This window comes from Dromaius novaehollandiae, chromosome 17 (assembly GCF_036370855.1).
Source record: "Dromaius novaehollandiae isolate bDroNov1 chromosome 17, bDroNov1.hap1, whole genome shotgun sequence".
Lineage (NCBI taxonomy): Eukaryota > Metazoa > Chordata > Aves > Casuariiformes > Dromaiidae > Dromaius > Dromaius novaehollandiae.
The window spans coordinates 2,767,182-2,780,293 of NC_088114.1; the positions used below are offsets into that span (position 1 = coordinate 2,767,182).

Consider the following 13,112-nt stretch of genomic DNA (forward strand, 5'->3'; position numbering starts at 1 on the left):
CCTCTCTGCCTCAGTTTCCCCATCTGTAAAATGGGGATAATAATACTTGCCTACTCACCTCACAGGGCTGTTGTGAGGACTTGTTAATGTTAATAAAGCGCTTTGAAAATATGAAGCGCGGTGTAAGTGCTAAGTATTATTATTATTATTAGATTTTCTTGTTTTTCTCTTACAGTCTAACAGTGTATTTTATGTTTTGAAGTTGGTGATCTATGCTGGTCCTAACACAAACAGTAGGAAGGTTGCTGAGTATGGAGGCAATACACTGGGATATGGCAGCCGTAGTGTCTTAGGAACTGGTTGGCCGAAAGACTTAGTAAAGGTACAGTATTATAATCCAAAAATATTTCACATAGAAAAGTCTCTTTTGGAAACCATGCAGAGACCATTTTAACCCTAAATGAAGTCCAAGCTTTTAAGTGTATGCTTATCCATGATGAGATTACTTCTTAAGTAGGCTATTATGTCCTTGGGGAATAACGTTAAACTCATCCATATATTATGTGTGTTGTTACTCTTTGAGATTATGTTGTTTTGTTATGTCTAATTGGAATTCATTCATTATTAGTATGTTCTGGTCCTGGAGTCTCTAACACCACTATTGTTCTCATATGTATATATGAGAACTCGTAGGAGGAGTTCTTACTGAATCTGAGGCTATGCATATTTTCTTAAGTGCCATAGGAATGATTGCTTTTTTTGTTTTTGTTTTTTAAAGGTAGCCCACAGATATAACAAGTAGCAGATGTAGCAACTTTCCACACATTTGTATACCTTCAGATATGCTTTTGGCAGTAAGGTTAAGTCCCTCAGAAACTTTGTTCAGTATGTTCCCTCAGATTTTATGTAATGCCATTTTTCTTATGTATTTGTGGTGCTACATCATCCCACACTAAAACTTGGCTAATATTCATAAGAAAACAAAACATCTTGAAAAAGGAAAACAAGAAGTAACGAACTGGAGAGCAATTTCATTCAAACACACCAGTGTTCCGAATTAATGGAATTTCAATGGTTTTAAGAAATAGATTTTTATATTGTTCTGTTAGCAACATCTTCTATTAACATTAACATTCTCCTCTCCTTGAAGAGCTTGTCTGTCTTCCAACTTTCAGGAAAAGAACTGTTGATCATTGCTTGTATTTACAGAAGAATAAAGAAAGCTTTGTGATGAGAATTAAGGCCAAGTAACACAGACTGACTTCATAAATTCTGATTTTTATTGCTCAACTACGTTTTTATTGGTTTTACTATAGTTAGCCAGCAGCAAAATTAAGATCAAGCTGTCCACTAAAAGATATTCTTACAAAAAGGGAAGGATCTTTAATCAGTATATGTAATTGGAGATAGAAACAGTTAACAGCCTTTTAAAAAATTAATCCATAAAATAAGCCACTTTTATGAAAAGCTTATTTGTTTGCCTCACTTCTTAAATGTATCTCTCTTTTTTTTTTTTCTTTTTTTCCCCCCTCCTCTCCTTTGAAATTTTAAGGTGGAAGGAGATACAGTCACCTTCTCCTTTGAAATGCGGAGTGGCCGTGAGCACAACACTCCAGACAAAGCTATGTGGGGCTTTGCTTGCACTGTACGAGCACAGGTACTCTAACGTGACAGATTCCATGGGATAGGTTCAGCTTAAACTTATTTTCTCTTTTACGTACCTTGTATCAAATGGAAACGTACATCAAAGTTGAAGTTCATTTTTGAAATTTAAAACAGTAATAACTTGCTTATTTTGACCACATAACAAAATGTCCCTTTACGATGTAAAGGACCTAAGTTTTAAACATCCTGCTTCCTTAGCTAGAGATGCCCTGTGGCACACTCTATAGCACGGTTAGGGTTTTATGGAGATAAATATTACCAGGTATGTCTTATCTATCTCTTATTGTTCACACTGGACTTGGATGAGGTTACTTTAATAGCCGTTGCTGTCTGTAGATGAGGAGCTCTTTGAAGAGACTGGGTACCTTGTAACAACCTGGGAATTGGAGAGTTAATGAGGAAATAATGATTCCAGTCTATAGAGAAGAGTGGAGGGAGCTGGGATCAGACAAAAGGAAACCTGAATCCCACTGCCTGGAAGCTTGAATCCCACTGCCTGGAAGCTAAGACTGGGTCTGCAAGATGACAGATCTGCAGGCTGAGGACTGACTGAACCAAAAATAATTTTACTTTGGGGAGATTTTTTTTGTTTAGGGAAGTAATGTTCATATCCCTTCCTTCCTGTCTTGACTTGTTCTTATATATTGCTTTTAATTGGTAAAGCATTTTTTCAGTATCCCTCTGTGTAAGATATATGTCTTATTTTGAAATGGATGAGAGAATGACTTCACAGTTGATTGACTGGTGCAACTTATCACTGTTCCTCCTACAGGAGTCTTCAGAGGATGTGTCAGGAGGTTTACCATTCTTAGTTGACTTGGCACTTGGCCTTTCTGTGTTAGCTTGTTCTATGCTACGAATATTATACAACGGACCAGAAATTACCAAAGATGAAGAAACCTGTCAAGAGCTCTTAAGATCTAAACTATTACAAAGGTAAAATAATAATAATAATAATAATCTTGTATCTGAGTTTCCATGGGGTTTTTGAGAGAAGGTGGCTTTTGCAGTTGCGCTCAAGTCCCATGTTTTACAGGTGGTTGCTTTCATAGCTGCTTGTGCAGAGTTTGCTCAACAGCTTTGTCATGCCTAAAACTAAAGAAATAATCCAGAGTATAGAGGTTCTGTTTTCTAGAACTAAGTAAATAGAGAAGGATTGGACCATATTTAGTACAAGCCACGATTGTTGTGCTCCAAAATAAGGCTGTATCAAGTCTTTTTTAATAGTGTATTGTTGACTAATGCATCTTTCTGAATGTGAGAGATGAGTGTTAGAAAAGAACCTGCAATCCTTTTCAGCTGTTCTTCTATTCATTTATTTTTCCAGATGCCAGTGGCAGGTGGAAGCTAATGGTGTAATATCTCCAGCCCTTACACCAAGTCCTTCTCCATTGCCCCTTACTATAGATGAAGACCGAGAATTTACATATCCTTCTGATGTTCTGGTGCCTCCTGTTGGACACTATTTTGATCTGCCGAGGATTAGGCTGCCTCCAGGAATCATGATAAAACTCAGGGAAATTTCAGGACGTGCTCGGCCTCAGTTTAGACCTAGTATAAAGTAAGTAGTCATTGTCCCGAACTATTTTGTTTGAAAAGTTTGGTGCCAAAGTAAGTGAATTCAAAAGGCAGTGGTGAGGATGTAGGATGCCAGTCAGCTTGATGGTAGGCATTCAATGTTCCATAAATACTTGTTTGTGAATGCAACATCTAGGGAGTTGTAAATATGGATTGTCAAAGTGTGCCTGTTATTCTTGCCTAATCAGTTTGGCTTTACCTATAACCCTAGGGAAGTGATTCAGCCGGAAGTAATGGAGGAGATGGTAGTTTCATGCGTGATTAAGCATTTGAATTTGGTTGATGCGCTCCAGTCCCTGATAAATTTCCAGTATCAGGAAGAACATGCTGAGGAATATGATTTACTTTGTAAAATTATGGGAGAGACTTTTAAGAAGCTAAATGCCATGGAGAGACAATTACAGGTAAAAAGAAAATTACACAAAAAAGCAATTTTTTTTGAGAATAAAGACTTATTAATAGCATTTCAGAAACAGAAATACAAAATGTACTGGAATTTCTTTTTTTCTTATCTTCTTGTTAAGATGAACAAATGCAATAAGCGTTATTTTTATCTGTTTATTAGAGTGTAGCTGAGCTGGAACAGAAATGGCAGAATGAGGTAGATGATGCCATGCATGGGAAGCTAGAGAACAATGTTCCATTCTTTTATGATTATCACTTCAATGAGGTAAGCATTGTTGCTGTCGTGTGTTCATACTTCAGGCTGCTCTCTCAATACATGTTCATCCTTTTTCTTCACTTTGATTAGAGCAAGATGAAAGAACTGGAACTTCTGTGTTCAATGAAAGAAGTTTCTTTTGATGGAAGTGATCTTGAGAATGTAGTTCTGGCATTAAGGTTAGTAGTTGGATGTGGAGTGTGCCATTTAAGCAAGGTACTTAAAGATGGGCAACTTTAAGCAGCTGTAGAATTTTTCAACATAATTGAGTTTGCTGCTTTTCTTTTTCTCTTCTGTGATTTCAGGGAGAAGTTCTTTCAAGAGGTGAATTCACTGATACAGAAGTCTTCTCATCCCCTAGCTAAAACAAAAGCATTAGTTAAGAGCTTGATGAATAGAGCAGAGCTGTTATTACATGTCACTATTGCAGCACAGTCTGGTATCACAAGAAGTATATCTGGTACCCCTACAGAGACTCCAGGTATGAATGAATGCACAGTATATCTCATTACTAGCATTGTACACTTATTTCTAAGATATATTTAGTCTATTCTAAATTATTCTTTTTCTCTTCTCTTCCCTCTTTCACTTAACAATAATTTGTTAATTTACTTTTTCAAATCAAATTAATTCATTTACAGTGAATGAAATAGAGCGTTTGTTTTCTTATTGTCGTATTGATGATAAATTAAGCTTGTAGTCATAATATGTGGAATTTAAACTTTAATATCCTGAATTACTGAAATGTGTAACCTAGTCCAAAAAAAAAAAAGCTAACTTGAGATAATGAAAACACATGACAAGAAAACAGGAAAGCCCTCTGAACTGAGCTGCAAGCTCTTGCTTAGCATGTGTTTCCCCCATCCTGTCTTACAGTTTTTACTGAATATGCACACTGATTTTAAGAACAGCCTGTAAATAAACTCCTAGACTAGGAGTGACGTGCTTTCCTATTCTATAATATTGCAGCTTGTAAATCAGCATCTGAAACGAAAGTGATATCTCACGCAGTACGCCAGCCTGTCTTTCTTCGCAGTATGTCGGCACCATCTGACTTAGAAATGATTGGTAACGAAGATCTCGAGTTTGCTAGATCAAGTCAAAGGTATACAAGGGCTTATGCCACTGAGCTGCTTTACAATAGCATGGCCAGTATTTTAAAAATCATCATAAGCTTTGCATCATTTTCATTGGATCAGCTTACAGCTAGCATGTCTAATTATCCTATATTCTCATAGGCGACGCCATGTTACCAGCCATAGAAGCAGCTCTTTCACTCTTCTTCAGTCCTTGACCATTGAGGATAGCAAAGATAAACCCACGTACAGTGTCTTATTGGGGCAACTGTTTGCTTTCATTGGAACAAATCCTGACCAAGCGGTATGTCATTTTAAATATGCTAAATTGTTATATTTTAAAATGTAAACTTTTACACTGAATGGAGGTGTGTCTTGTTTATGTCTCATTAACAAAAGGAAAATATCTCATAGGTATCCAGCAGCAGTTTTCTGCTAGCTGCTCAGACAAGGTGGCGTCGTGGGAATACGAGGAAGCAAGCGCTAGTACATATGAGAGAATTGCTGACAGCAGCTGTTCGGGTTGGTGGTGTGACGCATCTTGTAGGCCCAGTGACCATGGTACTTCAAGGAGGACCGAGGTTTGTTTGCTTCTCTAAAAATAATTAAATGTCTAGGTCTTTGTACAAGATGGTAAATTGCATTGCACAAAGACAAGCTGTAAGAAGTGACTAACTGTCGGGGCTCAAATTCTCAGAACTGTACCCACAACAACAAATTTTTTTGGCCATTGTGGGGTAAAAGGCTGAAACTTTTAAAAATATATAGATTTTTTGAAATTAGATGAATTTTCCTTTCATATTGGGATAATATGTCCACAAGTATGTATTTAGGGTGAGTTATTGTCTTGACTAATATTGCATTCACATTTATTAGATGTTAGTAGTAAATTAGCTGATCCTAATACTATGATCTAAATTTGATAGCTGTTTTGTAAGAATTTTGTTTGTTGCCAAATTTTGCTCTTGTTTGAGCTAAAACTAGAATAGTATCTTGTTTGTTTATTTAATGTTTTCATATAAAATATATGCAACTTGCGATTTTGCCTTTAAATCTTACATGAGTTATTTTTAATGTGTGTTGGGGTTTTTTGAAGCTGTATTTGGAAGTTTCTTCATTTCATTTAACCTAGAAAGCCATGATTTCAAATGTCTGACTACCAACAGAATTGAAGAGCTCACGTGTGGTGGGATGGTGGAACAAGTCCAGGAAGCTTTTGGAGAGACTATGACGTCTGTGGTCTCCCTGTGTGCTCGCTACCCCATTGCTTGTGCAAATAGCATTGGCCTGTTGTGCACTATACCTTACACGAGGTATGAAAGTATTTCTTTCAGAAAGGGAAAGAAATAAACCACAGCTGTCCTTATTAGGTTTTGCCTTAAGGGGAGAAGCATTACTGAATATAAACGTACTCCCTTTCTTGATGATGAGTATCTGAGAACATCCTGTTTAAATTTTCTCCGAGTCCAGAATTTGATGTAAGGAGGGCAACGGGGAGACAGAACTGTCCAGTTTTGCAATGTAAAGTAATTAACAGCTTAGTTAACAGCAAATGTTGAATACTGTTTGTATCTGTAGGTAGTGACTGAAAAGTTACTTTGGTAAAACTTGAATTTCTCCTCTCACGCAGGAGCGAAGAGAAGTGTTTGGTACGCAGTGGCCTGGTACAGCTTATGGACCGGCTCTGCAGTTTAAGCAGCCAGACAGAATCCAGTTCAAATGAAAAACAGACTAAGAAACAGAAGGTGGCCACCATGGCTTGGGCTGCCTTCCAGGTGCTAGCCAATCGGTGTGTTGAATGGGAGAAGGAAGAAGGTAGGAATACTGCCAAATATATTTTTATTGTGCGTTTTAAAATACATGCAAATACATGAGAAGTGGAAAATGTCTCTAAAATAGGGCATTCACTCACCACTGACTTCAGTAATGTTCAGGTTCTGAGAACACAAAAGTAGATATAAAAATGGGAGGGAGTCTTTAATTAGCTTTTTTCCCTCCTCCTCCTGTGTATTTTCCAGAATTATTTTAATAGACAGAGGCTTAGTATTAAGAAAATAAAAATTGAATGCAGTAATTTTGATTATGCTGTTATACTGTTTTATATACAAATGCACTATAGCAAAATAAAAATAATTTTGATTGTTTTCTGTTTGTGGGACGGAGTTGGTAGGTGCATGCATTCATTTGTTTGTGTGATTTACAATTGTGTAATCTTGCATTATCTTTAAAGGTGGTTCAACAGAAGCAGTTCACTCTGGTCTGGCTCGTCAGGTTTCCAGCCTACTTACCAATCACCTTGCACGGGCAACAGAGTGTTGTGGTAATCAAGCTGCAGGAAATGATGCACTTCAAGATGTTCTCAGTCTTCTCAATGACCTGTCAAGGTACTAGGCTCTTGTCCCTGGGGGTGTTTTTTGTATGTATGAAAGCAGTTCTTCTGGATTTTTTTCTGTTGGCATTAGTGAAGACAAAATAACTTTCAAAACCATTCTAAAACATGACTGTAAATAGACACTTACTTGATCTTTGTGTTTAGTCTATCAATGCTATCTTCAGAAATGTTGCAGATAAGGTCTTGTTAGAGATAGAATAATCTCTTTTTTAAACTTGTAAATAACCAATTTTTCTTTGTTTTTAATTTCAAGAGCATTATCAAACATTCCTTTTTTTTCCAGTAGAGATAATCAGGGTTTTTTCCCTTTTCAGGAGTCACATAGGTAAAGCAATCCTGAGCCAGCCAGCCTGTGTGTCCAAACTGCTGTCACTTCTCTTGGATCAGCGTCCTTCTCCAAAGCTGGTCCTTATAATCCTCCAGTTGTGTCGTGCTGCACTTCCTCTCATGAGCGTTGAAGACTGTGGAAATGTGGAACTGCCTCCCTGGAGTTACTCTGTACCCTCTCTGAACAGTGAACAGGATGATCCCAGTGACCCAGCCTCCAAGATTGCATCTCTGCTGTTAGCAAAGCTTGCAGATTATGTGGTACCAGGTACTGGCATCTTTCTGTGTCATGCCAGTTTGAAAAATTACCAAGCAAGTCATATTTTTGCAAGGAGCTTTTGTGTTGACAGAAGGTTTGGGTGGAAAAATGATGTATGAGATGTCAGCATTCAAAGGTTATATTTCTGTGACCTATTTACCTCTTAATGTAACCTTTTTCTGACTAAGGTGTGTGTCATACTGATGTTTTAATGTATCTGAGGATGTGGGGGTTTTGTTGTTTTGGTGGTTATTTTTCTTTGTAATTGCTTTTAAGGCCAAGAAAGTTTGTTAGTGGAGCAGCTTTCAAAACAAATGCTTGTCTCATGCTTTTATTTTCCCCTTTCTGCATCAAGGGTGCCAGACGGTTCTTTCTCCAACTGCTTCTGAACCAGATACTACTTTGGCAAAAGCCAGCCCTAAAAATTCCATAAAAGGGGATAAAGATCCTGGAGAGGAAAGCGAGGCAGTGGATGGTAAACTTTCTATTTTTATTCATAAACGGGAAGACCAGTCATCGCATGAAGTCCTTCAGCCATTACTGAGGTAATCTTAACTCAGTGGATTAGAATTAACAACCAATTCAGGCATTTCCATTTCTGTTCATCTTTTAGGGCTGCAGCTGTAGAAAGATGCATCCTAGGCATAATAGTAAATAAGAAGGCAAAATGTCTTCCCAATCCTGTTATATTTACTGGCAAATAATAAGATTATGCAAAAGTAGGTTATATGGCTGATGCTCAGTATGCTGTTACCTGGATAAAAATGCATACCACTGTACTGAATTTGTGGTGAAGCTGTAGCAGAAATAATCTAAATCCCAATATTCCCTTAACTTGTCCCTTTTATGGAACATGACTTAGCAATGATGAGAGCAACAAGCTGAAACAGAACAGAGTATACAGATGTATGAAAAAGAAGGGGGACTTGATGAAGTTAATCACAGTCTATCTTGACATGTTTTCTCTTTGGCCTTTTTACAAGCCCTGCAAAGCACTAGCGAAGGAATATAAAAACATCTTAATCTGCAAAAAACAATCACGGAAAAATTAGCTATTCAAATGGTGCTCTGTCAGAAAAGTTTAAGTATCTTGTTTTAATATTAGAGGTTACATAGGGCTAACAAATAGAACTGTCAAAACAAAAATGGCTTTGAAAGCTTTGCTTTTGATAACACATGCTTTGGATAATACATTCACTATTATATTTTCTTTAGTATTCGTAGTATGCAGTCATATCCACCTGGATTTTGAGATTTCTAAATGTGAAATAGAACAGAATGCAGCAGGTGATAATGTTGGCTATTGTCACATCTCCCCTCACTCCAAGTTGGTTCTGAACCAGTGCCTTAAAATGATACTGAAAGGTGCAGTTGTTGGGTGTTCCTAGGTGAAAGATTAACTCAAAGCCTTTGGGCATTTGTGGTCAGTAAAAATCAATTTCATAATATTTCTTTCTGGGCAGGAGGAGGGAGGACATGCAAATAAAATACATTCCGTAGTCTTCCTCATATTCCTTTTGGAAATTACAGTACGAATTGGGTATGTCCTTAACTGTGGAGTATTTCTGTTATTGCTAAGCAACTCACCTGCAAGGGTTTCTTTGAAATCATTTAAAAATGCATATAATATATTAAAGTGGGCTGTATAGTTCAGATTTTTTTTTCCCACAATGAAAATAAAGTTAATGCATTTTATTTTCACTCTTATAGTAGCTCAGAAGGTCGCCCATTCCGACTAGGAACTGGGGCCAACATGGAGAAAGTGGTGAAAATGGATCGAGACATGACTAAAGTAAGAAACAGAATAAATAGGAAATTATTCAACACCTTAAAAATTGATAGCCAGTCAGAGTTTTCAGTTTTCATTGATGTTAAATCCCCTTTATTAAATGTTGTTTTCTATTTTGTTTTAGTTTATTGAACTGTTTGGAAAGATGATTTTTATATGTTAGCATAACAAAATTATTGATGTAAATTAAGTGGCAAATACTGAAAAAGAATTTCAGCTAATGCGCTCTCCAACCATTGTAGGTCATAGTTAAGAACCTTTAATGTTCACTTTCTGTAAGTGTTTAATGCAGCTTCATAGTATGAATTTTAAAGCAGGTATTTAAATTCAATTTTCCTATTTATTTTAAGACATTTTCTCAAGTATTTACACCAGAAATACTCATGTGTAGATTTTGGCTTTTTTCTTTTTCTTTTTGTTTTGTTTTGTTTTAATCAAAGAAGAGAAACTATACCATTAAGCTAAGAATGGAATATCTAAAAACAGTGAATCCACATTGATCTCAGATATCCTTGTAGACTAGAAGAAACAACAGAGAGAATGTGTGTCTCATGAGTATGACTAATACATAAACAGGAGGGTGTTTTGATCTGTTGATGATACTCTCGCATATGTAGAGGGAAGAACGTTAAATGCATCTTATAGTGTGGCCAAATAGAGGTAACGTTAGTATTTCTCTTATGTGACAATTTTATTTTCAGAGCGGCTGCTGTGAAGTTATTACAGAAGAAGCTGCCGCAGCTCTCCGAAAGGCAACTAAGTGGGCACAGTCTGGTCTAATAGTCAGTGTTGGGCCACCCATAGAAACTGTCAATCCAGAAACCACTAGTGGGCTGTCCACTGGGGACAAAAAGAAGACCGCACAAACCTCTATCTGCAGGGAGAGGAATTCTGAGCTTGCCAGGTAGGTGACTTTGATTCTGTAGATTCTGCTTTTCCACATATCATTATTTGTAGCACTCTAGAAAATAATCTGGAGGTTCTTAATCTTCCCTTTTTGGTGTTGTGTATTCCTCCTAACAACTGAAGTGTCTTTTCTTCTCCTGTTTTGAAATTAATGGCCAAATGGCTATCTCCTTCCATGTAGGACGGATCCCGTGAGACCGTTTATCAGTGGTCACGTTGCAAACAGCATGGCAGCAGAGGTGATTGCTTTGTTACATAGCTTGTTGATGGCACCAGAATCAAATGCAGCTCAGATATGGACAACGACTGCTGAAAAGGTAAGCAAACAGAGGATTAAATATGAAATTGTACAACAAGCATGTGCTCTATAGTTTAAAGTACTGAATGATTAGCAGTCTCCCGAGGTAGTCCTTTCTACTTTACTTGTTGTAATTCTTCAATCAAGGATGTGTAACTGCATAGCAGCAGCCCTTTTAATAGTCAGTTTTTACTTGACATCTTGGGATGGATTAAATAATCAAAAAAATTCCAACAATAAAGAACATGCTATCATTTTTCAGCACAAATGTAACTTGTCATTCTTTTCAATAATTATTAATGCTGTTTGTTTAGGTAGTTATCCTCCCTTTGTCGTTCAGTCCACTTTGCCATGACCTCTGAAGGTCTAAAATATTGGCTGGAAAGCATAATGCTTTGCTTTTATGTTTCTTTGAATCCTGTAGCACATAATCTGCTGCTTAGGGTAAGTCCTTGAGAAAAGACTTTTCCTAAGATTGTACATACATCCCTGTGATTCTAAGAGTTATTAGGGAATGGAGCTGGCTTTGATGATATTCGCACTTCAGAGGACTCAGAATATGATGAGTTATGTAACTTTCTTCAAGAGCAAAAATAATTCTTCAGAGACTGTGTGTGGGCTGGAGGCTTGGGGTGCTGGTTTTTGTTTGATTTGTGCTTTGAAGTCATTATCTGGTATTTTTGCTTTCTACCTTCAGGTTCTGTCTCGAGCTCTGATGTACATTCCACAACTTGGGAAATATGCAGAGAGTATTTTGGAGAACGGGAGTAGCAGCGGAAGGAAACTTGCTAAACTTCAAAGAATTGCTCGACAGGCAGTAGCTGCCCTTTGTGCTCTGGGTGGCTTTAAAGAGACAATTAAAATTGGTTCTGAAGTACAGGTAATTCACCATCTTTTACATTGTATACCCTAAATGAGAATTGATGCTTTTGACTGTTGTTTGACCATTGTATTGCAAGCATTAACATACCTGTGAAGCAGTGTTGCTGATTGCCTGCAGTTGTGAAGTGGTGTCAAAAATATTTGTGGAGATTGCTATTGCATGTTATTTCTGGGTTGGCTAAAATACCAGATGTGATTTTGTGTTGCGTTGGTGCACAGTGTTAAACACTTCATGTTTCTTATTTGTGAAGCCTTAAACCTTATGCCGACCTTCTTTGGTTGTAGGTTTTAGGTAGAGGAATAGCAGGAAGCATTGGAGTGGTGGCATCTATTAATGAGCAAGAAGGTATAGCAACGGTCAAATTTCCACCTACCAGTGTAGACGGTAGAAAGACCTCACAAGCATCAGACACGTTAACTATTCCATTATCTAGGCTCTGTGTTCCAAGATCTGAGGTACGGTAGTTTTAAGAATCCAATATTAAGTATAATATGATTTTTTTTTTTTTTGTTACAGTATACTGGCAATTAATCTGCACTATGTAAAAGGCCTGTTTCATCTTTGATTAAAGATAACTTATAAAGTTTGCCTCATTATTTTAAACATCTCTTAACGATACCTATATTTAAATTCTCATCCAAATAACATGAATATTCATCTTTCAGAGCTTAAAGATGTTCCATTGCATACTGTGTTGTTTTTTCTTTTTTGGCTTGTGTTTGGTGCTGTTTTTGTAATAGTACAAAATGAGAATTAACTCCAGGTAATAAAACGCCCTCATTTCTTAGAAACTAACTACTTGAATTTAACTTTTTACCGTGCCCCCCCACCATCAGGCATTGCCTCTTCATAAACTGTCCATTACTGAGAAGGTAGTACAGGCAGTCCAGTCCATGTTGCTTCCTCAGGAGGGAAGTCTATCTATTCACACCTCACTTCCTGCAACAGGAGATGGCTCAACTCCAGTAATGGCAGTGGTCCGGCTTCTTGCTGAAATAAGAACTAGGTGAGTTGTTTTTTTGTGCAGCACTCCAGTCTGTTGTGATGCTGTTCAAAACGTGTTCAAGAAAACTGCACACCTTCTTGTTTTCTTCCTCTGTCAGTATTGGCTTACGACAGGAGGGAACAATGTAAAAATTCTCTTTGCTTCCATAAGTAAACTTAGTGTCTGCATGTTGTTAAAATGAGCAACAGAAGCGAGGTGCCTCCTGTAAAACTGGCAATACATTGAGCAAATGCTATGAAGCAGGGGAAAGGTGGTGTTGTGGAAGTTCCAGTGGATAGCTAAGCAACCAGACAAAGAAATAGATCAATTGGCATTCTTCCTTTAAAAATAAT

General features: G+C 37.3%; 1 protein-coding gene across 4 annotated transcripts in view; it reads left to right on the forward strand.

The window, feature by feature from the left end:
• HECTD4 (HECT domain E3 ubiquitin protein ligase 4) overlaps positions 1–13,112 on the forward strand; it is a 78,306-nt gene that overhangs the window by 34,757 nt on the left and 30,437 nt on the right. For 2 of the 4 annotated variants that reach the window (XM_026114479.2, XM_026114480.2), the window contains exons 22-43: positions 176–322; positions 1,493–1,597; positions 2,378–2,541; positions 2,933–3,166; positions 3,395–3,587; positions 3,749–3,853; positions 3,935–4,023; positions 4,150–4,325; positions 4,814–4,949; positions 5,083–5,224; positions 5,335–5,501; positions 6,087–6,233; positions 6,551–6,735; positions 7,151–7,304; positions 7,627–7,907; positions 8,254–8,443; positions 9,609–9,690; positions 10,389–10,591; positions 10,775–10,910; positions 11,589–11,771; positions 12,059–12,229; positions 12,611–12,780. In XM_026114479.2, coding sequence (XP_025970264.2) covers positions 176–322; positions 1,493–1,597; positions 2,378–2,541; positions 2,933–3,166; positions 3,395–3,587; positions 3,749–3,853; positions 3,935–4,023; positions 4,150–4,325; positions 4,814–4,949; positions 5,083–5,224; positions 5,335–5,501; positions 6,087–6,233; positions 6,551–6,735; positions 7,151–7,304; positions 7,627–7,907; positions 8,254–8,443; positions 9,609–9,690; positions 10,389–10,591; positions 10,775–10,910; positions 11,589–11,771; positions 12,059–12,229; positions 12,611–12,780 — 3,560 coding nt within the window. The remainder of the gene's footprint in view (positions 1–175; positions 323–1,492; positions 1,598–2,377; positions 2,542–2,932; positions 3,167–3,394; positions 3,588–3,748; positions 3,854–3,934; positions 4,024–4,149; positions 4,326–4,813; positions 4,950–5,082; positions 5,225–5,334; positions 5,502–6,086; positions 6,234–6,550; positions 6,736–7,150; positions 7,305–7,626; positions 7,908–8,253; positions 8,444–9,608; positions 9,691–10,388; positions 10,592–10,774; positions 10,911–11,588; positions 11,772–12,058; positions 12,230–12,610; positions 12,781–13,112) is intronic. The other 2 variants (XM_026114481.2, XM_026114482.2) reach the window with 1 other exon arrangement.